The sequence below is a fragment of the Bacillus rossius genome, chromosome 1, assembly GCF_032445375.1.
Source record: "Bacillus rossius redtenbacheri isolate Brsri chromosome 1, Brsri_v3, whole genome shotgun sequence".
Classification (NCBI taxonomy): Eukaryota; Metazoa; Arthropoda; class Insecta; order Phasmatodea; family Bacillidae; genus Bacillus; species Bacillus rossius.
Genome location: NC_086330.1, coordinates 152,922,591 through 152,947,743, shown reverse-complemented (window position 1 = coordinate 152,947,743; position 25,153 = coordinate 152,922,591). Strand labels below are relative to the sequence as shown.

Genomic DNA, 25,153 nt, shown 5'->3' with positions numbered 1-25,153 from the left:
AACATTTCTTACTGAAACTTGCCTTCATCTACCAACGAGATTACTAGCATCAACTGCCAGAATATTACGACAGAATACTGAGGCAACACTCACCAGTGAAACTGGCCTTACGTATCACGAATTATAGCTGCACACGCCAACAAAATGGCCGAACTGGTGAGTAATATGGTGGAACACAACAAATTGGAAGAGCTCTCACCCCGTGAAGCGACCAATCGGAGGCAAGGCAGTTGCCACAGTCTCAAGTGGCCTATGTACATCATAGAAATTATTTATTCCGTCACCTCACTTTAATTTGTAATTAGTGTCCGCAAAATTGAGTGGTTTCATTTAGCGACAGAATAAACTCCAAACACCTATTTTTACATCTCACATTCTTCTACGAATGTTCTCAGTTTAGGTGGATGACTATGAGCCAATAAGAATAGTGCAACCAAAGAATTATCAAATCACGTGCATCGCTGATCACGTCGTCCATAATGAACAGCCAACGAACAGATACAACTAGGATCCAAAACAATTAGTTGATTCATTTCGTGATAAGATAAAATTCAAATGTGTGTTAGTCTAAACTGCGTCCGATACCAGCACAACGTTTGTAAGGAATACTCTTGGTCAATAAAAAAATCCTAAACCAAAGGATTTCATGATCACGGGTTCCCAAGTTGATACGTCTGAGTAGTCGGCAGCCAATGAACCGATATTTGCTCGAGTTTACAGGGAACTGTGGGGATCATAGAGTTCATTGAAATAACGAACATTTTGGGTTCCTACATAGATATAACGTGTACCCGAGTGTTGTAGAGATCTGTGTAGTCTACCCCGTATGACCCTGAACTCACATTTTTTACCAGTCCATTCTCATAAATTAGGAACTGCAAAATTCACGTTATTTTCTAGCACTGGGATGAACATTAATACACCAAAATGTCGGTGTATGTTGTCCATTGGCTGCATCTATACATCAAAACTACCCATGATCTAATTATAACACAAGTAAAATGCATAGTTTAGATGCAATTCAGCATCTCTACAAATAATAACACAAATTTTACAACTTTCCATAATTATAAATAATTTGCAACAAGCGGTTTCAAAGTATGTGTCATGTACAGGGACTGGAAAAATTCACGGTTTCGCTGACCAATATTATAGACTCCACAGTCCTAGACACACTTGGGTAAGAGTCCCCTGCTCATTAGTCGCTACCTTAAGAGATAACTAACCTGAGTTGCCTGTGATTGGATAATTTTCTTGATGAGAGTTTCTCATTGGCTCAGAGTCATTTACATATACTGTGGGCCAATCATAGAAGCAGGTTAAAAGTACAACTGTTTGAATACTAGCCTATCGCAAAACGAATCCGTGAATTTTTCCGGTCTCTAATCTAATATAATATGTCTTAAATATGATAGTTCTCAAAAGGACACCAGTGTAACCCGTTTCCCAACTGCCTCTTGCAAATAAACCCACGACGTGTGTTTACGAACACTTGACAATTACATGAAGTTGTTTAAAAACACTGCCAATTGAACAATCGCGGCGAATATTTCGTGGATTCATTTCACTCCAGGCTAAACTCAAAATGCACACTTTTATTAGCTTGACCTGTTTTTATGTATTGAGTGAGTGGACTATGTAATAAAATCTTTCCACTTTTCGACGTCCGAATGAGTTGAAATTTTGCATACATATAAAAAAATCTCTGACAATATAATATATTGAAAACCTAATACCTTAGAGTTAATGGTGAGTGGGGGTGGATCAGAGGGTCAAAAAACCTATTGTCGTGCTATGTGTAATAACCATGCATTTTGTGTATCCATGAGGTCGGGGCATGGTGGGAATTTGCCCTGGGGTCGTCTGTGCCTCTAAATTTGTAAAATTTTTAAAAATTAACGCTTTTTCAATTTGAAGTGATTCCAATCCAAAAGGTCGGGTCATGGTGGAAAATGTGCCTGAATAGGGGGATTAAAGGCCTTTAAATTTCAAAATTTTTGAAAATATATTCTTTTAATTGAGAGCGTTTCTGAAGTCGGGTTATGGTAGAAAATTTGACCGGGGTTTGACTTTCGTCCCCTCGGAGAGGGGAGAGGTTAATTTCACTAAATTGCGAAATTTGAAAAAAATATAATCTTTTCGATTTAGAGTGTTTCCGAGGTCGGGTTGTAGTGGAAAATGTGCCTGGAGTTCGACTTTCTTTCCCTGGAGGGGGGGGGGGTGCGCCCCTTTTTTTCGAAAATTTCAAAAATATATTCTTTTTGATTTATAGTGTTTCCTTGGTCGTGTTATGATTGGAAATGTGCCTGTGGTTCGTTAATGGCAATATGGGTAATATATCTCAAATTATCTGGCCACTCTTCCGGCGTGATCAAGTGTATGATACGGACAGTTCCCTAGTCTATGTTGATTTCAGCACACATTTTGTACACATACATCTATTGTGAAGTATGCTAATTTTCAAGGTCCCTACCAAACGAATCCGGGAAGTAAAAGTGGCTCTAGTATTCGTGACTACTTTTGAGAACTGTCATGTTTGAGCGGACCACAAGCGAATAACTAAAATTGTTTCTTGCCACCTCAGCCCCTGATAAATCTTTCTCTCTCCCTCCCTTCACACTGGGCCACTCGGAGCGCCCCACAGCTCAGGTGAGTGGCGCGTTAGGAAAACGCGCAAGAATCGTCCCGAGCCACACAGAACGCGCCACTCCGCCACATTGCCAAACGTTAGCATAAAAATGGATTTTGAGGAACCAAGCGCATTGTTTGCTACTGCGAAATAAATCGGTAAAAAAAGAAGATATTGGATTCATCCAATCCCAAGCGAACACAAGGGCCATCCACGTTTCGCGAAAAGATTTCCAGACCAGAAGTGCATTAAGACTTTGTACTTTTTTTGTGGATCGTGGTTGGTTGGATTTATTTAAGGTATACGTCTACTGTCAGCACACCAATCATAGCCACCCAGTGTGGATACAAACGCGTCCTAAACGGGCCGGCCAATGGGGTAATGATATCTCTTGTAGAAGGCCGCCAATTACGAAGGATCAATCGCTAGTGGAATCATGCTTTATTGGATTTTAATGAGCCATACATACCCCCTAGCAATCACTCTACAAGAAGGATATTTTACATGCTTTACGGTGATCTTTAATTTTTGAATTCTTTAATCTCTATATCTGAATATTCCTTTGCAGTCAAATCCCAGAGTTTCATTCATTTCTGCACTTCTAAATTAAACATTTCGCTACGGAAAATTTACTCCGCCATCACGCGAATAAACAGTTAGCTACACGTAGGATACTCGGGCAAATTAGCATTTCTTATTGACTGCTGACTTGTGACCTGTGATTTGATATTTCTCCAGTTAAGAAAGTCCTCGAGGTGAATTATTAGCCAGAAACAAATGCAGGAGGGGAAAAGAAAAGTGCTGATATTTGCGGTGTCGAGCTAGGCAGTGGCGCCAGTGCGACCACACGGAGCGGCCCGAGTGCGAAGGGAGGCCGAGACAACCCGACTAGCGCGTGCTGCGCGCCGGACAGCGCCCGCTGCGTCATCTCGCGTCCGTCTGCTGCACCATCTGCTCCAGCGCCAGGCGCAGGCGGCAGGCGAGCAGCTGCTCGCACGAGTCGCCCTCGCGCCAGCCCGGCCGCGCCGACCAGTGCTTGGCCTGCCGGCAAGACCGCGCAGACCACCCACAGTCAGGGGCGCAACAACTACATTTCCAAAGGGGGGGGGGGGGGGGGGGGCAATATACCTTTTTATAAAGAATCATTGATCTCCCCTATTGAAGCGAGGGGTCCGGGGGTCCTCCCCCGGGAAAATTTGTATTTCAAGGTGGAAAATGGTGCTATTTAAGCAGTTTTATTATCTAAAAATTGATTACACAGCACTTTCTTTGCCCCCGTTTGCCCCCACTTCAAGGTTTCAGAGGGGTGGCACAAAATACCCTTCCCCCCCCCCTGTTGTTGCGCCCCTGCCCATAGTTACACCAATTACCTGGTACTGATCACCAAGTGTGCTCAAAAAACACGGTGAATAATTTTGTTAACGACAAAGTAAGAAGCTTACATCGATTTTAACCAATCTCTAGAGAACGGAGAGTTTCCCGGGTTCATTGACCGCCAAGAAAGACTCCACCAGGGGCGAAGATCTGTAGGATTCCATGGAGGGGGGAGGGGTGAGGGACTATATTTATCTGTGAATGTGCACGCGAGCCCCCTCAGAGAAAGGCTTTCAGATTCCAGGGGGGTGTGACCCCCTGCCCCCCCCCCCCCCCGGGATCAAACCTGTGGACTCCACTATCCTCTGCACACGCGGAAAAATGCCACCAGTTCATTGGCTGCTGAATTGGGAGTCGTCTCACTGGCTAGCCTCGGATTCGGTACTTGTGTGATTGAGGGTCTTAAATTGGTCCACAGTCCCCCAGGTTAACAACGAAACATCGGCAGAAGCAGCACAAAGGTATAATAATTTTAATTTGATAATACCGCGAAATGAATCCGTGATTTTTTCCTGTCTCTACTAATCTCCTAGCTGGCGATGCGCTCATATCCCAATGTTTGGAAGAATTTCTGGAAGGGCCTTCAAACGCTCCGACGTGGCCATCTCAGTGTCGGGAATGGTGTCATAACGTTTTACTTTCAATGTGACGCATTTTTCTGGTCTTAATGTAAACGCGTTGTTCAAAATCCATGGCTACATAAACGGAAATTTTGCGCATTCATTTAGTCGCAAATTAGACTGCAAACCTTCACACTATCGCGTGTGTTCATGATTTGACTGCAGTTATTCCGACACGCCCCTCTTCGACCGTGAGCTAACGATGCCCAGCTAGGAGAGGAGTAAGCGGATCAGGTAGTGCCAATCAACAAGAATAAAAATGTTCTCACTAATAAATCAACCAACGGGAAAGCAAACTTGGGTTGAGCACACACATGACTTTGAATTCTATCCTGAGGCCAGATGAATCCGCGAAATTCCCGCGTGTCTATCCATGATGCGCTACAGACACGGCAAACACGACCTCACCTTTCGGCTCTGGAAGCCAATTGATAGAGACCCGGAAATTTCGCGGATTCATTTAGTCGCAAGTTATAATGCAAACATTCTCACTCACGCACTGTGTTCATGATTGGCACGCTCTTGTTTGGACACGCCCATCTACGACCGTGAGCCAACGATGCCAAGCTAGGAGAGAAGTAAGCGAATCAGTTAGTGCCCAACAACAAGGATAAAAATGTTCTCGTTAAGAAATCAACCAATGGGAAAGTAAACATGGGTCGAGCATACCTATAACTTTGAATTATATCCTGAGGCCAGAGGAATCCGCGAAATTTCCGGTACTCTACTTATGTTGTATAGCAACCTGACCTAACAAAAATTCAAATTAAAAATATTTTTAAAATAATACGTGCGTTGAGTCCACGCATGATAGAAGTAAAACTCGCTTATTATTAATAGATTGAGATAAATTACTAATATTTTTCAATAGAACAAGAGATAGGAATTGAGAATAGTAGGGGCGCGCGTATGATCTCAAACGAAATAACTATTTTCCACTCGAAATAATAAATTGTAGATTCTTTGAATAAAAGATGTAATAATTTTTTTCTCGTACATTGAAAACAAACTTTGATTTTAAATAATTCTTAAACATGAATTTGGTAGTTTATCCAGCTTAACTAATTGTCCAAATGGACGTGTGTAGTCCGAGGTAGGTATCAGGCATGTGAAAGTGACAACGTGGCATACGAATAGGACCTAGCTCAAAGATACGTTACACAGCTGAAACAATACTCACATAACACTGTTTAACAATACTGATTTACGCAAGTAATTAAATTAATAATATGTACACGAAAAAACAATATATTCTTTCGAATACGGCCCGTGACACGGTGCACAACAATAAGCTCAAACCCAGTTGTGTTGCTCTCTGCCCAAGTCGGGAGGCGTCAGACGCAGGCGGGTCGCTACCGCCGCGACCCGCCTATCCCTGCAGCATGGCGGGGTTCAACCTGAGCCGCACGCCGCCACGTGGAGCCCGCTCAAGGCTGCTACAGTGATCACCGACCGCGCCAACGGCCCCGGAGTGGGGATAGCGCGACGTCAACCCCCAAGAAACAACCGCGCACATGAAAGTGCGCAAGTGCGCAAGAGAGCAAGAGCGCAAGTATGACGCGTCACATCTACACCTGTGAACTTTAGGCTCCCCATTTTTTGTTTTATGGAGTTGCACATTTTCAACAAAATTTACGGCACAAAAGTTTGTACTACATCTTTAGTTAAAATAATTATGAAACATATGAGATAAAATTTTAAATGCACAAAACAAGAACGTAAAATACTAAAAATATATTTTTTTAAGTTATCAGTGAAACAAAATAGTCATGTTTTACCAACAAAATTATTTATTCAACAAACAATTGAACTATTCTGTGGTTGCTTGCCCGTTAACGTCATATGGCTTACACTGTGGCTCACAATTCTCTCTGATTATAAAGAAACACAATACGCATATTGGTCTGTAATCATAAAATGCGGTACGTGGTACGGTAGAGCATGTCATCTCCAGTGTACACAATCACCCGTAAGGAGAACTCCACGCACTGGTTAACAAACAGTTCCGTGTATATTGTCAATTTGGTTTAGCCTCATTTTTACCGTCCAGAAAAGTACTATGTGAATGGGTCATTTTAAATTTGTAATATTGTTATTGGTTTCTTTTCCTTCGGGTCGTTCCGAAAACACATATGGTGCAATGAGAACGCAGTTCAATTTTACAGTGGAATGCCTTTCAGCTTCACTCAAGTAAAAACGCGAAGTTTGCACGTCTATAACTAATTAATTGCAGACTAATTACAAAATATTTGGTTGGTCTACATTGAAAATTTATTTTGTCACCCACAAACACTTTATAAGTGAATCTTCTTAACAGCCAGGACAGTAAGACAAGGTGATAACTCATAGAGCGTAATGAGGTGTTCGATTGCAGAGACTGGAGATGGGGAGGAAAACATTACAAATAAGGTAAAGGGTCGGAAAACTGTAAGACTTTTTGCAGTCGTTTCGTCACAATATTTGTTACAATTATTGTGAACCTTCATTGCGATTAACCACGTTGTACTTATATTGCTTTGTTTTATTAAGTGGATTATTTAAATATAAAGTTTCATTTATAATGAGCATGGTGTTCACAAACCTAAATTTTATCCAGTGAACCTAAATAATCATTAACACTAATATATTTTTATCATATGCAAATGTTAAATGAAAAAATGCTTATTTATGACGCAAATTGTACAGATCTTTATAACCTTTAACCTTGACACTGACTTTGACCTCGTCCACTATGTTAGATTCTGCCATCTTCAAATCTAGCGCACCACTCATGAAAGTTGCACTTTTCGTTACGTCCGCTGTCTTTAATTTTGACATCATGTTCGCCATGTTGAATTCCGATGTCAGATCCGGCATATTAAATACTGATATCACATCCACCATCTTGGATCTGACATAACAAACATTTGTTTAGAGTCTGACAACACATACGTCATCTACATCTTTTTTTCGTCCGCTGGAGGCCACCATTTTGTATGACGTCAAACTGCCATCTTGGTTTTTCTGTTTTGCTGGAAGAAACCATCTTGGATACTGTCATCTTTCTTTCTGGTGTTTGTTCCTAGAGATTACCAGCATCGTCCTGTTTCATGCACATAAGGTCAATGTTCAATTACCTACCAATGTTGTTATGATTCTTATCGAATTATTAAAATTTAATTTTCTGTAAAAAACATCATTGAACGCACGGTGATTCGAACCATGAAAGCTTGGATATCTGGGTTGGAAACAATACATCTTTAACTACATGGCCATTGATACATTTACCAGACTGGGAATTAAATAAAGTATATAAAATGTAATACACATATTCGAACTTGTAATTTTTTTTTCATTTGAAGGAATAATATCATCACCTTTTCGAAACTAAACCCCCTTTTATTTTTCCATACTAGCTACCAGATGTTGCTTGTGTCACATAGGACACATGTCGTCAGCACTTCCGTCGTCTTGTTTTTAATACTCATACCAGGAGCACTAGTGTCACGTAGTGCACACGTCGTCTGCTGGAGGGTGCTGCGCCATCTTGTTTACAATACTCGACACCAGAATCACTAGCGTCACGTAGTACATGTTTCGTTTTCTAGAGAGTGCTGCCACCATATTTTATTTTTCAATACTCGCTACCAGGAGCACTAGTGTCACATGGTATAAATGACATCTGCTAGAGGATGCTGCCGCCATATTGTTTTCATAACTTGCTATTAGGAGTGTTAGTTCACACAATATTTGTCAGAGTGCCCTGCCACCATATTGTTTAATTTTTACCCTCTAGAGTGCATTAGTTTTTATTACCAGGGTGCCCGCCATCTTGTCGGTCGTCTTGTCCGTCATCTTAGAAATTCGTAAATATTATGCTGGAAATTAGAGAAAAACATTATCAAAATCCTAGTAGCGGCTAAAATTCCTCATCTCCCAGCTGCCAGCAAGTTTATATCGCTCATTTTTGGTGTCATCTTGAAAATCTGTAATATAGCCAATGACCTAGAAATTAAAAATAAATATATTAAATCATTAAAAAAATCACCTATTAACGTAATAATTGAATTGATAGATTTTAGTTCTTGGTTCGATTCTCAGCAAGTGATAAAATTAACTAAAGTTTAAAATAAATTTTAAACTCGTATTTCTATTATATTTGGTGGAGTTTATTAATCATACTCTCAAAGAAAAAAACGACAGTATACTAAATACCTTTCGACGAAATAAATACTTTGCCGCTGTGCCTGCCACAGAAGTCTAATTTTTCGACACTTGGAATACCTTCCAACCAGGTCATGTACAATGTTATGCATATAGGCCAAGTGTTTTTGGACCAAGAGGCCAGGTCATGTACAATGTCAGGCGTATAGGCCAAGTTTATACGAAACAAGTGGACTTATTTTTTCGATAATTGTCATTCCTTTCATCAAGCAATGACCTAATCAGTGTAATCAGGAGCACATGGAGAAAACCAACAGAAGTCTTGAAAATTCAGTTAAATCAATATATAAATGAGTGAGTTTATTAATGATTTTTAAAATTCTTTCAGAATTTCTGAGTCAAATATTAAAGATTTTCAACATGGCTGCGAAACTGGATGATAGCAGCTTACTGGCAGCTGGTAGCAGTTACTAAGATTTTGATCATCTTTTATTAAATAAGTGTTTTTTACCTAGAATAAATATTTTTGGATCGAACAAGGATCGAACCAAGAACATGAATCAATCGAATCAATCAGTACATTTGTGAGTGATTTTTTGATGAATTTTAGAATTTTTCTCTAATTTAAAGCTAAAAAATTACGAATTTCCAAGATGGTTGACAAGACGATCTACAAGATCCCGGGCACCCCGGCCATTAAAATTAATGCACTCTGGAGGGTCAAAATTAAACCAATATGGTGGCAGTACATTTGTCAGACATTGTGTCTAATAGTACTCCTAGTAGCGAATCCTGAAAACAAGATGGCGCAGCACCCTCTAGCAGACGATGTGCGCACTACATGACACTAGCGTTCCTGGTAGGAGTATTAAAAAATAAAATACGGTTTTTGGTCTCGATCAGGTGATGCTAATAATCCTTAAAAATAAAAATTTACAATTCCTAATAAGTGTTATTTTTTGATATACCTTAGTTAATTCTCAGACTGGTAAATGTGCGTAGTTCCGCGCAGGTCGCCGCCGAGTGCACATCGTGTTCCGAGCGCGGCACGGGTCACTCGGGTGACACACGGGGTAACGTCTCTGAAGTGAGACGCAAGATTCAGTTTGAGTCACTAATAGTGTAAGGTAACTATGTCAAACGTTCGAGTCAATATTTTGCGTATAGTCATTGCCAAAAGGCCATATGCCCTTGAAATACACGAGTGGCTAGATACAGTTTATATTGTAACGGAAGATCAAATCGAGGCGTTACAGCTTGACGGTCAACAAAACTGTATATTCTTGAAATTTGTTTCGTCTGGAACATGTGACGCCATCTTGCGTCGCACCAACGGACTGTCATCATTCATCACTGCCGATCAAGAAAGGATCAGCGTCACCATTGAACACGCGATCGACAACTTCAAAATGGTAAGAATCCTCAACCTGCCTATAAAAATAGAAAATCATAAAATTCGTACAGGATATGGTCGTGTTGTAATTTTGCAGTAGGAGGTTTGGAGCACGAAATACAAGTATAAAGTGAAAACGGGAGTTCATCTTGCGAAAATGGAAATTAAATAAGATATTCCGTCCTATGAAACCATTGGTGTGTATCGGGGTGTAGTTATAGACGGGACAACCGAGAACGTGTAGCTACCGCCAGTCCACTGCGCACGAGCGCATTGCTTGCCAGACCCTCCAGGGAGATGCGCGTGCCATGCGCCGGTGGGGCGCTCCGAACACGGCTGAAGACAGCTTATGAATTCGGGCTAACGTAACTGCCATGTCTTCTGGATAAGATGATTACCCTCCATTTCATTCGCGTGACCGGGAACCACCGGTGCAGACACCGACTGCGGAAACAGTTGAGTAGCAACTTGTGAACCTAAATTCGAAGGCAGAAGAGACAACTGACTCACACTTCACGAGAAACGAAAAATTAGAACACACACAGAGGGATTAGAAAATTGATAACGTATTGCAAACTGGTTTGTGGGCGGATGAAATGGAAGTAGGTGAAAATGTAAACATGGACACACATAAAGTGACAAAAATTAGCGTGCGAGATAAACGACCTCACGAACGGGACAGAAGAACCGGGAGTAAAATCCCAGCAAGGAAAGCAATGACACTGTCCCAATCCGAAAAACCCGAGCAAACGCACCGACGAGAATCTTTAGAACTTGCCAAATCAGTTATTGATAAAAGTGTAGTTCACAAAGACAAGATCGTACGGAAAATTTTCCCGCAAACAGACATTAAGAACAACATTGCAGAGCTAAACAAAACAATAGAACTCTTTCCTCAAGTCTGCCGGACTGGTTAATGTTTGTCTCATTTATGAGGTTTTTTTGTGTGTGTTTGCGGATTTAGTGTCTTTTTCATTCATTCATGATTACAGTCCTCACCATAGTTTGTGAGGTCTCAGTCCCCGCACTAATTTCGGCTCTAGAAACATTTCTTAGAACCCAGGCAGTCCATATGTAATTCTTACAATAAGATGTGACACATGATTTTTGTGGCTTTTAAACTTTCAATGTGTAGGCTATACCAATGTTGGCGATTGGGGACGGGAAACAGCGATATAAATCGCGCTGGACTGAAAATTCAAGACCTCCGTTGTCATCCATTAGGTCGGGTGATGGCAGGACGTATCAACTATGTACTGGTTCTGAACATTTATTTGCCCTCCGGAACTCAGGCTAGACGGGAAAGAACAACATTTTTCGAAGTAGATTTGGTGCCTTTCTTTAACCCTCCTTGAAAATAGATAGTTTTTGGTGGCGATTTCAACTACATCACTCAGGTAGATGACCACCAAGGAACCGTGTTTCAAACAAACGCAGGTCTCACAACATTGAAATGAGCGATATAATTGCTGGCAGGATAAACAGACAATTTATTTTTTTTAAGACTCATACCTGATCTCGGATTGACCGATTTTAAATAAAAAAATAAGGCAATTAAATAAAGTGCATCGATACGAGGTGACCATTGTGCGTTAATATTCACATATGAAAAATTTGCCGAGGTTACACGGTATGGGAGAGGCACGTGGCGTCTCATCACGGAACTGTTACAAAATACAGAAGTGACAGTTGACTTCACAGAACAATGGCAACGATGGTGAGGACGGAAACAGCAGTTTCCTCCGGTAGCCATTTGGTGGGAGAAGTGTGTAAAACGACATGTATATCGACTGACGGAGGAACGTGGGGACTTACACGTTTTACGAAACCATGCTGCACGAATTACAGCAACACGCAAACAGAGGGGAAAATGTAACGGACGATATCCGAGCCACTAAACAAAAACTGTTAAAACTGTCAATAAATGCAAGAACATCACATACCATTACAAAATAGGAGCCTTTTTGACGATGAAAAAATCAGTTACCAGAATCCTGAACGACGATGCTCGACCAGCTCGAGATAGTGACTTTATCAAGACAATACTTTTCACAGCTGTACACGAAACAAGAGACAGAACCAGATTTAATTCCAGAAGTGCTGCGGGAGTGTGAAAATATAGTCAGCGAAGATGTAAAGGAAGAAATGGAGGCGACATGTTTTGATGCGGAAATTAATAAAATAATACAGAAATGGCCAATGAAAAGGTCGCTAGGCATTGATGGATACCCTATGAGTTCAACAAGGTCCTCTGGGAGATTATTGGCCTCGACTTCTGTGAGGTTGTACGTGACATTATTTGCCGATGGGAGCTCTGAAAGTCCCATAAAGAAGGCATCATTGTTCTAATTCCGGAAAAGCAATATGCAGTGAAGCCAACAGACTATAGGTCAATAACGCTTCTTTGTACGGACTATGAAATAATAGCTCTGATATTCGCACAACGTTTAAAGTTAGGACTGAGCGATGTCATTTGTCCTGGACAGACATGTACGGTTCCAGGAAGATCCATTATACAGGGAGTACTTTCATTACGTGATATTCAATTACTTTTATCCTTAGAACAAAAAAAACTGCATTGTTAAGCATCGACATGGAATAGGATTTCGATCGGGTTGACCACAAAAAAATTATTTCAAATAATGACCCAATTTGGATTCCCAGACACTACAATAACTTGGATAAAAATAGTATGCACAGGAATATCCTCTCGGCTGATTGTAAATGGATTTCTTACGAATCCTATACCGATTGAGAGCTCTGTCAGACAAGGCTGTCCATTGTCAATAGTTTTATTTACAGTTGCCATAGTACCTTTATGTCTAATGTTAGACCCAAAATTGCAAGGCTTTCATGTAAACCACATTTAATTTAAACTAATGCATATGCCGACGATATCGCATGCATATTAGATCAGAAGATGAAATTAAAACAATTGCAAATGTCTAGAACTTTGCTGTCATTTATCAAATTTGAGAGTAAATGCTACAAAAACGGCTGTGTTGCAGCTGGGTGGTACAGAAGAAATTTTTGCAGATGTACGCCCTTTTCGATCCATGGATAAGATTAAAATTTTAGGTGTGTATTTTCAGGCATATATAGATCGTACTGTGCAACATAACTGGGATTTAGTCACAAATAAATTGCGCACTAGTAAAATTAGCATGAGCTACCGACGTAAGAACATATTGCAAAGGTTATATATAAGGTTATCGCTAATAAATACTTTTTTACTTGAAAAGATGTGGTATGTGTCACATACTTTTCCTCTACCAAGAGAATATAATGTTCGTGTTCTATCGTACGTTGGTCAATTTCTGTGGAAATCGTATATTTTTAAGTTAGCCAGGCTACAACTCTACCTACCTACAAACCAAGGGGGGGGCTTGCTGATCATGGTGCAAAATGCGAAGCAATTTATCACGCAACAGCTATCACCACTGTAATACGACAGATGGACATGTGCGCGTATTTGGGTGGAAGCAGGGCGACTGCCGCTCATATATCGAAGAGCCCAAGAAGCGCTTGCTACTGTTGTGCAAGCCATGCCTGAAGACTCAACTGCCTCAGTAAAAAATATATATCACAGAACCGTAAAATCCCGAGAGACAGTGCCAATCATAGTAAGTCACCCACCAAGTATCAACTGGATGCGGTCTTGGAGAATTATTGCAGACATAAATATATATTCAGATTGACGATCGGCAGCGTACAGTTTCTACAATAATCTAACAGCCACTGCAATGCGGGAATACAGGATTCATCTAACAGACGACCCTACATGCGTGCTATGTGGTAGTATTGATACAGCCTTGCACAGAATAAGTGACTGCACGTATGCCGTGCCGATTAGGCACTGGTGTCGCACAAGAGTACGACCGACTAATCAACGATGGTCAAGGTGACGTCAGCGACGAGCGTCTAATACACTGCGACTTGTTCGTGTTCCCGTCAGTGAAGAGAAGAGCGGCGGCGTGGTTCTTCATGCAAGCTGTACACTTCCTGAAGGACGTCACAGCGCCGGTGACTGCGAGACTTCGTACAAGTCCTGCGACAGGAGCCGGGGCACGCTCCGAACATGGTTTGGAACATTCTTATTTTCGTATTGAAAATACATAGTTAAATCTGGCTACTGAAAGATAAAAGTTTATTTGTATGTTTCTGTGGATCTATATCATTGTCGTTTATTTTATTTAACCTATGTATCAACCTTTTTGGTCTGAAAGTATTTAATTTCTTCGATGTATTTGTTTTTTAAATGTTTTTTTTTTACTTTTTTAAACAATCATTGTTATATTTTTAGCACACGGGAAAAACATTTAGTATGTATTAAAACATGTAATTGACATTTATGTCTACATTTTTTGTATGCATTATTTATAAATAAAACTATATAAAAAAATATCGCAATGGCTGTGTGGTTAAAAGCGTATGTTTTCGAACCCACAGGTCTAAACTGTAATATTTCGTATCACCGTGATTACAATAAATTAAAAAAAAAAAAATTAATTTTTTTTTTTGTCATGGGTCATTACAACATTGGTAGGTAATGGAACATCGATCTTACATACATGAGACAGAGCGATACTGGTGCTCTCTAGGAACAAATATCAGAAACAAAGAAGGTGGTGTCTAAGATTGTAGCCTCCAGCAAAACAGAAAATACAAGATGGCGACCTCCAGCGGACGAATACAAGATGGCGCCTGTGTTGTCAGAATTTAAAAAAAAAAGACTGTGATTTCAGTTCCAATGTGGTGGACGGAGCGCCAGAATTCAAGATGGTGGACATGAAATGAAAATTAAAGAAATGGACGTACCGAAAAGTGCAATTTTCATAAGTGGGGCGCTCGATTTCAAATTGGTGGATTACAAGATGGTTGAATCCAACATGGTGAACGAGGTAAATTTAAAAGTCAAGGTCAAAGATCATATGTCAAGCTCAAAGTCTTCCAAGAATGCCACCGTGACGTCATTACCCAAAATTGCCGATAACACCACCACACACCACTCCCTGGCTCCTGCTTTTGGATTCCTTTGCCCAGGAATTTAAGGTTATTACCTCGAAAAAAATAAGGTAAATCTGAAAATTTGGTCATTAATACGAAACACCTTGCTGAACAACATACTGAAATTCCACTATTTTCCCATGTCAGCGTCATAATTTTTTCGTGCAATAATGTCGTAAGTCCCCCTAAATGACACAAGGACGCAAATGTACATCCGAAAACTATTTGCATCAACTGACATTCACGGGGATCAATTCAAATTAACCACTGAACCACAAAAATGTTATATATAAGCAGACACAGTAATAAAATATACTTGAAGTAAACATATTATAGATCGAACTTTGACAATTCTCCGAAAATCATGGAATTTATGAAAAAAACTATCCATAGGTTAAAAAGTACCGCAAATAACAAAATATAAGTTGAACAAAATCAATTCCCTAAGATTTTAGCTTTTTAACGGTGTATCTCACACTGCTCTGTGGCAAACAGTTACCGAGATACGGTGGCTCAAGTACCAGCGTGCGCCATCAGAAATGACCGGACGGAAGGCGGGATGACATTTTCACCTGTCAATATTCTGCTTTTGGTGCTTATAACGAGCCATTGCTCTAGTAAGATATAAACAGCTTTGTTATACTTTGTAAGTAATTTTACATATGATTTAATTATTTACTACATTTATGATATTAAAATTATGCTCCTGCTTCTTAAAAAACATCTCGTACGATGTTATACTCTGTGTAGTCATTTTTAATTCAGGTTTTTCTTTGTAATGTCATGCACTATAAAAAATTCTTGATTGGCATCATAAGAAATCTTAAATAATGAGAAACAATAACACAGAAACATAGATTTTGTTCACATACCTCAGCTAACTACATATGATCTGGTTCGTCATTGATGTCTTCAGCTACATTCCAACAACTTCTACCTCTACAGCGTGTGCAAATCATAGAGCACGGAAGGCCAGCAATGTGGCAGGAGCACTTTGATCCACACTCAGATCTACATGCACATGAGATGAGATGTAGAAGTTCATCGGGGGCTGGTGGCAAGTCACTGGTAATCGGAAGAAGTGTTTGTTGAACCTCACGCCAGCCCCAGTTGGTTGGTGTTAAAGTAATACCCAGCCAATCCTGGACCTATAATGCAGGGTCAAAATTTGATCAGTTGATAAGGATTGCCAATAAAATTTGTTGTACACACAGATCCTTATAACGTGAGTTGTCGTACCTGCAAGTAAGTCCTGCGCGAGTGTTGTAAGGCTGCGGACTTTGTTGGAGGAAGGTTCGCCAGCTCGAAGGTAGCAGTCACAGCTTTTCGGGCCACAGTTGCCGCATACAGATTTCCACGAAGTTCATTCAGGGTGGAGAATTTCTCTGCAGTGTATATGTGGATAATGAATTCCTCGCCAGCAGCAGTGATTTCTTCTGCAGTAGCAGATGTGTTGTTAAATATGGAAGCAATAATCTGGAGATGTGGATTTTGTTTCAAAAGCTTCCAAGCATTCTTCTTACCTTTACGGAAATGGTGGAAGTGGTGTCGCAGCCAGTGAATGCATGAGCAAACAATAAACAATTCTTGCAGTCTCCGAGTTGTTTTTGAATTTCACAAATGTTGAACAATTTTGCTGTTCTAGTATTATTTCCAGGGCTGTTAACACTGATGCAAGTGTTTTCTTTAGCTCTTACAATCAGCATAACGATGATATCAGTATCGTTTGCTATGACCTCAACTGGTGTTTCACAGACGTCGTTTCCCATGGAAGTTTTCACAATCAGTGTGTCTGCATCTGCTGTAAGAGCTAAAGAAAACACTTGCATCAGTGTTCACAGCCCTGCAAATAATAATAGAACACAAAATTGTTCAACATTTGTGAAATTCAAAAACAACTCGGAGTCTGCAAGAATTGTTTATTGTTTGCTCATGCAGTCACTGGCTACGACACCACTTCCGCCATTTTCCGTAAAGGTAAGAAGAATACTTGGAAGCTTTTGAAACAAAATCCACATCTCCAGAACATTGCTTCCATATTTAACAACACATCTGCTACTGCAGAAGAAATCACTGCTGCTGGCGAGGAATTCATTATCCACATGTACACTACAGAGAAATTCTCCGCCCTGAATGAACTTCGTGGACATCTGTATGCTCGCACTGTGGCCCGAAAAGCTGTGACTGCTACCTTCGAGCTGGCGAACCTTCCTCCAACAAGGTCCGCAGCCTTACAACACTCGCGCAGGACTTACTTGCAGGTGCGACAACTCACGTTATAAGGATCTGTGTGTACAACAAATTTTATTGGCAATCCTTATCAACTGATCAAAATTTTGACCCTGCATTATAGGTCCAGGATTGGCTGGGTATTACTTTAACACCAACCAACTGGGGCTGGCGTGAGGTTCAACAAACACTTCTTCCGATTACCAGTGACTTGCCACCAGCCCCCGATGAACTTCTACATCTCATCTCATGTGCATGTAGATCTGAGCGTGGATCAAAGTGCTCCTGCCGCATTGCTGGCCTTCCGTGCTCTATGATTTGCACACGCTGTAGAGGTAGAAGTTGTTGGAATGTAGCTGAAGACATCAATGACGAACCAGATCATATGTAGTTAGCTGAGGTATGTGAACAAAATCTATGTTTCTGTGTTATTGTTTCTCGTAATTTAAGATTTCTTATGATGCCAATCAAGAATTTTTTATAGTGCATGACATTACAAAGAAAAACCTGAATTAAAAATGACTACACAGAGTATAACATCGTACGAGATGTTTTTTAAGAAGCAGGAGCATAATTTTAATATCATAAATGTAGTAAATAATTAAATCATATGTAAAATTACTTACAAAGTATAACAAAGCTGTTTATATCTTACTAGAGCAATGGCTCGTTATAAGCACCAAAAGCAGAATATTGACAGGTGAAAATGTCATCCCGCCTTCCGTCCGGTCATATCTGATGGCGCACGCTGGTACTTGAGCCACCGTATCTCGGTAACTGTTTGCCACAGAGCAGTGTGTGATACACCGTTAAAAAGCTAAAATCTTAAGGAATCGATTTTGTTCAACTTATATTTTGTTATTTGCGGTACTTTTTAACCTATGGATAGTTTTTTTCATAAATTCCATGATTTTCGGAGAATTGTCAAAGTTCGATCTATAATATGTTTACTTCAAGTATATTTTATTACTGTGTCTGCTTATATATAACATTTTTGTGGTTCAGTGGTTAATTTGAATTGATCCCCGTGAATGTCATTTGATGTAAATAGTTTTCGGATGTACATTTGCGTCCTTGTGTCATTTAGGGGGACTTACGACATTATTGCACGAAAAAATTATGACGCCGACATGGGAAAATAGGGGAATTTCAGTATGTTGTTCAGCAAGGTGTTTCGTATCAATGACCAAATTTTCAGATTTACCTTATTTTTTTCGAACTTTCTTTAATTATTAACCTAAAACTCCTGGGCTATAAGACATTACTAATAGATAAATATTAATTGTCCTTAAAACATGTTCCTGGCTTAACACAGAATGTAATCAGACCTGGTTTTGATACGCCCCTAAAGACAAGAAACCAATGAAAACATGCGCAATTTAAATGACAACACGCAATCCACCTGGAAGGTATAATGTGGAAGCTGCCGATAGACAAAAGACACCGACTTATCTGTGTACAAGCGTCCTGGTACCGGAAAACCACGTGAAAGTGGCAGACATATATAGGCCTATCTAGAAGCATGTATTTTTCTTGAAAAGATTCGAGACTAGCTGAAAGTTAAAACACTGTAGCATTTTTTGTGTTTCGTGAATGGTTGAGGTTTTTTTTCAAGTACATGCTTTGAATATATATACTGTATAGAAGTCGCCAGCCCAGGTTAAAATTTCTAATACGGTTTTGAGGTAGTTGGTTAATTCACCGCCGCAATCGCCACCATCTCTAGGGCATCGACTTGTGGTGGTCCCTAGCGGACAAGTGTCGAACTCTTCAAACACCCCTCCTTCCCCCATCCCGTTGAACGACCTTGAGCTGCAGTGAATGATGGCTGGTAGGGTGCGGGGAATGACAGCGGGCGACAGTGCTGCGCTCTAACATGTAAATAACAACTAAGATGATACAGGGCGTTACGGCAGCGCACTGCAGCGGTGAAGTTCCCAAGCTGCTCATCATACGTTTCTGAAAAACGTAGAGTAAATCCTATCCACTCGCGACTTCTATACAGTATATATATTCAAAGGTACATGTTTACTGTTGGTACACGAAAACTCAGCCATCCCGTGTGAAAACCAAACGCGGCCTAAATGGCCCGGCCAAATAGCACAATTGATTCTCTTGCAGACTGCCACTAATTATAAGTAGAGCCCGAAAATATTCGTGAATTAATTTCGTGATATGCTAAAATTCAAGTAATTATACCTTTGTGCTGCTTCTGCCATTGGTTAGTTGTTAATCCTGAGAATTGTTAGTTAATTAAATACCCTCAATCTAATCCCAGGCTACATAGCGAGACGACTCACAAGACAGCAGCCAATGAACAGGTGGCATTCGTCCGGTCTCTAATTATAAGGAATAAACCGTTGGCACGAACATACCTTTTCTTCCGCAAAAAAAAAAAAAAAAAAAAATGACCATACATACCTTATGGGTAGGGACTATAAAAATTAGCGGGTTAAATGAACTTTTTGGATAGACTACACAGTACTGTGTATAGTAGGGAAAATAGCCCCAGTTCGTTCGTTGCTGACCTGTGAGTCGTCTCTGCTGGGCTGTCTGTGATTGGATACTTCTTTGGCTGAGGGTTTCTCATTGACCCAGAGCCCTTCAGATAAACAGTGATCCAGCAGCGAAAGCAACTTAAAGATAGACGCAGATTAGTTTTAGGCCATAACGTAATGAATAGAGAGCCGTAAAATTCGCGGGTTTAATGACCTCCAGGATAGACGCCAATATCCTCTACACACTCGGGCAAATGCCAACTGTTAATTGGCTGCTGACTTGTGAGTCGTCTCTACTGGGTGGCCTGTGATTCGACACTTCTATGAGTGAGGGTCTCTAATTGGCCCTCAGTCCTCCAGATTGACAGTGAACCAATGACAGAAGCAAAACTTAGGTATAATTATTTGAATTTTAGCACAACACGAAATGAACCCGCGAATTGTACGGGTCTCTAGTAATGAGTCCGAGGATGAAGGCACGCACTCACCCTGACGAAGCCGAACGCCAGTGCCACGCAGATGGCGGCGGCGACGCCGACTTGCAGCGCGAGCACGGAGCACCTGGCGGGCCAGCTGCCGCCGTCCGGCCCGAACACCGCTGCCTTCTGCTGCGCGACGTCGCGCTTCTGGTCGTGGCTGGGTCGCTCGCAGTCGCCTGCAACAACGTCTGTCAAATATCATCAACAGTTTAGGAAAAAAAAAAAAACTACCAAATTTTTCATTAGTCAGTGAATCACAGAGTTCGGCCGTGACGGATGAGATGACAATGTGTTTCAGCACGGAGGCGGTTTTATTTAAAATTCATTTTCTTTTTACCTAATGTACACAATGACACTGACACAGTTAGGGTTTCTTTTCAGGAAATTCAAGCCATGTTGATTTTTTTTTCTTCAAATCTCTTGTCATTACTATAAATATAGGGCTATTCCGGTAAATTTAACACTTTACTTACGGACTGGAAAAAGTCGCTGTTTCAATGACCTCCAGTGTAGACTCCACTGCACACTTGGTTAAGAGTCCGCTGCTCATTAGTCGCTCACTTAAGAGATAATTAACCTGGGTTTTATCGATGAGAGTTTCTCACTGGCTCAGAGTCCTTCACTTTAACTATGGGCCAATCATAAACCCAGGTTAAAAGTACGGCGTTTTGCATTCCAGCCTACCTCAAAATGAATAGTACGCAAATTGTTCCGGTCTCTATTAATTGATAATTCATTTCGTGATAGGCTAAAATGCATTTGAGCTGCATCAGTTATTGGCAAACAATTTATTAGGAGGACTTTCTGCCAAACAAGAAACCCTTAACAGATGAAATATCAAATCACACGCTACTACGTTAGAACTCCCGACAAGTCAGCAGCCAATCAGTAATGGAAATTTGTCCGAGTGTACTGAGAACTGTGGAGTCCATCCTAGATGTAATTGAATCCGCAAATTTTTTCAGATTCTATCATTTAAGTGCAAACATTTTCCTTGCCGTTACGTTGTTATTTATATTTTTGATGTGCAAACATTTTATCTATCCGTTTACAGCTTTTCAGTAGGAATAAGTTCGTGATAATGGAACGGAAGTCGATGAACGGAAATGTGTCACAAAACACAGTGGACCCACGTGAAACTACATAAACCCGCATATAGTCACTTTTGTGAACATTAGGGTACATACAAAAAGTATTTATATCCCAAATGATATTTTATGATAGTGAAACCACCGTGTAATATTCTAACTTAGTAGCCTGTGGTACGATATTGCTTATGTTAAGGGTTTCTTGTTGGCCGCGTGTCCTCCTGATGAATTTATTAGCCAGCGACAGATGCAGCTCAAAGCCCGTGTTTATATCCTGTTGACAACATAAATATTTTGCTTAATTTGTGTTCTTGTCTTTTGGGTTTTTTGTAGTTTTCTTCTACAGACATACATGTGCTTAGCAATGGCTAGAGACCCGTAAAATTCGCGGGTTCAATGACCTCCAGGATAGACTCCAATATCCTCTACACACTCGGGCAAATGCCAACTGTTAATTGGCTGCTGACTTGTGACTCGTCTCTACTGGGTGGCCTGTGATTCGACACTTCTATGAGTGAGGGTCTCTAATTGGCCCTCAGTCCTCCAGATTAACAGTCAACAAATGACAGAAGAAAAACTTAGGTATAATAATTTAAATTTTAGCATAACACGAAATGAACCCGCGAATTTTACGGGTCTCTAGCAATGGCGTATGTTCAAAAGCTTACATCAGGTCATGCACTCCCATTGCACAAATCTTTCAAAGATACTATCCGAGATGCACACGCGAATGGACAGGAAAGCGGGGAAGATTGCTGGACTGGTGCCTGGTGTCTGCGAGGCGGGAGCGGGAGGGTCGCACTCGCCTGCGCAGGGGCGGCAGCGGCCCGCGGCGGGGTCCAGCGCCAAGGGGGGCGCGCACTCGGTGCAGTTGCGCGGGCCCTCGCCCCGGCACGCGCGGCAGCCGGCGGCGCACGGCAGGCAGGCCTGCAGCGCGCGGTCCAGGTAGCGCCCCGCCGGGCAGGGCACGCAGGCGGCCCCGTCCAGCGCCAGGTCGTCCCGGCAGCCGGTGCAGTTCAGCGGGCCCGCGCCTGCGCAGTCCTTCACGTGCCTCGACCCATCTCGCACCGCTTACCGCCGGAGACCGTCTGGCCTCAGAGTGATTGCTTTCCCCATCGGTTTATTTACTAGCGAGAACATTGTTTATCCTTGTTAATTGGCACTACACTTCTCTCCTAGCTGGGCATCGTTGGCTCAAGGTCGGAGAGGGGCGTGTCCAAACAACTGCGGACCAATCATGAACACTTGCTACTAGATGAATGCTCGAAATTTTCGTATCTCTACTTACGGTCTAAAAATCCACCCTAGGCAAATAAAGTTCTTTGAAGTTGTAACTTAAGTAATGCGAGGTAAAATGTTATACGCATTGGATGAAATGAAAATATAAAGTATTGAATATATACAAACATTATTTAGAACAACAAAATATCATTTTTAATTTACTTTACAGATTTTGAAATTTTTTTTATTTGTAATGTTTTTCGGTAAGTTCAAAACTAGTTTGTATAAAATTTGATTTTTCCACCCCTAAGGGGGTGAAAAAGAATTAAATATGGCTTTAAGATAATTAATTATATCTCCGAAAATATTCAAGCACGAAAAGTATATTGGGTACCAATAATAATATATACCAAAACTACCAACCACAATGTTACAGTTTTCCAAAATTCAACCCCTAAGGGGTGTAACAGGGATAAATATTGTTTTAAGATAGATAATTATATCTCCGAAAATAATCAAAATTAAGAAAAGGTATTTGTAGGGACCGGAAAAATTCGCGGATTCAAAGACCTCTAGGATAGCCTCCATTATCCTCTGCACTTCTCAAGTAAATACGTTTGTTCATTGGTTACTAAATTGTGAGTTGTCTCCACTGGGTAGCTTGTGATTCGACGCTTCTTTGGTCGATAGTCTCTCATTGGCCCAGAGAGCAGAACCAACAGAATTATACACATGTTTGAATTTCAGCCTATCACGAAATGAATCCGCGAATTTTTCCTGTCTCTAGGTATTTGGTACAAATAATAAACATACGAAAAATAGAAACCATTATATTACAAATTTAAAAATTTGCAAATTTCAAGCTCTGTGGGGGGAGGGGGAGGTATGATTTTAAAACAAAAAATTATTAAAACTTAATCTTCTCTTGGTGCTAGAGGTTAGAAACTAAGACATAACAACTTGCATGTAGAGTTCCGATTTGTATGTTATTCATTAATCGAATTCATCTTTTAAGTTAGTGTATATTTATTAAATATATATATAATGTTTCCGAAACGAATTAAGTAATCCGTAAAATATTTAAAAATAATAATCCATAAAATATTTTACCATATTGCAAGATTCGTTCTCTAAGAGGTGTTAAAAGAGTTATTTCGTTGTAAGAAAAAAAATGCAGAGTTCTAAATCTACTGGCTCGAAGGATAAAACATTAAGAATGAACAATGAGCATCACTTGTAGAGTTACGAAAAAAAAATTATTTTTTCAATTTTCTGGACTTCGAATTTTAAGGTGGTGAAAAGAGGGTAAGTTTTTTATATCATAAAAATAATAATATCTAAATAGAAAATAAATCTGCATGGAAGTAAGCGTGAATAACTTAAATAATTAATTACGTGGGGTGTTTTTACCATTCTTCGAAATTCGAGACCATATGAACTGGAACTGGGATACGCTGGTGTTACAGTAATAAACAATATATCCATGTAAATTAGATTGGTGGTAAGAAATAGAGCAATAATACCTATATTATATGATTTAAAAACATGTTTTTTTACGTTTACCACTTTTATATATTCGACCGCAAAGGAGTGAAAAAGCGGTCAGTTTGGTATTATTATAAAAGTAATATCTCTGAACAGTAGTGCAACAACAGGGGGGGGGGGCAAGGGTATTTCCCCCCCCCCCTCTGAAACCTTGAAGTGGTGGCAAACGGGGGCAAAGAAAGTGCTGTGTAATCAATTTTTAGATAATAAAACTGCTTAAATTTCCACCTTGAAATACAAATTTTCCCGGGGGAGGACCCCCCGGACCCCCCACTTTAATAGGAGGGATCGATGATTCTTTATAAAAAGGTATATTGCCCTCCTTTGGAAATTTATTTGTTGCGCCCCTGTCTCTGAAGCTAATAACATGCGTAATCTACAAACAAATTTTACCACTTCTTGAAATTTTACTTCTTTAGGGGTGAATGATTGTAAAAAAATTTTTGGCATCAATAAATTCAATATATTTTAGAAATTAAGTCTTGAAAAAAAATCCTTGCACGGACTTCTTGTGCTGTCTGGTATTTAAGCTTGAATGTGTTGGTCTGTGCTGTGGTCGTTGTGTTCGGGTCCACAGTTGGGTTTATCTGTCTGGCATGAGCTGAGCACGAGTCGCCGCGGACGGACTCACCGCAGCAGGTGCGGCAGTAGTGGTGGCACCTGCGGCAGCCGGCGCGCGCCGCGAAGAAGCCGGCGGGGCACTCGGGCTGGCACTCGCCCTCCGCCAGCTGCCAGCCGTCGGGGCACCGCACGCACTGGTCGCGGCGCGGCCCGCTGCACGTGGTGCAGCTCAGGTGGCACTTGGCGCACAGCCCGCCGTCGCTGTAGTACCTGCCGCCGCCACCGCCGCGCTCACACCTGTCCTCCCCTCCCGCTCTCCCTCGCGTGCAACATCTCAGCTCGTGGATGCCATCTGTGGCGGACGGC

The 25,153-nt window shown here is 40.9% G+C and overlaps 1 protein-coding gene across 1 annotated transcript in view; it reads right to left on the bottom strand.

Moving 5' to 3' along the window:
• Nucleotides 1-21,646: 21,646 nt before the first annotated feature.
• The window catches only part of LOC134537824 (furin-like protease 2), a 205,876-nt gene continuing 202,369 nt past the window's right edge, over nucleotides 21,647-25,153 (bottom strand). The window contains exons 15-17 of the mRNA XM_063378711.1: nucleotides 24,858-25,057; nucleotides 22,267-22,491; nucleotides 21,647-21,681 (exon numbers count right to left, since the gene is read on the bottom strand). Coding sequence (XP_063234781.1) covers nucleotides 21,647-21,681; nucleotides 22,267-22,491; nucleotides 24,858-25,057 — 460 coding nt within the window. The remainder of the gene's footprint in view (nucleotides 21,682-22,266; nucleotides 22,492-24,857; nucleotides 25,058-25,153) is intronic.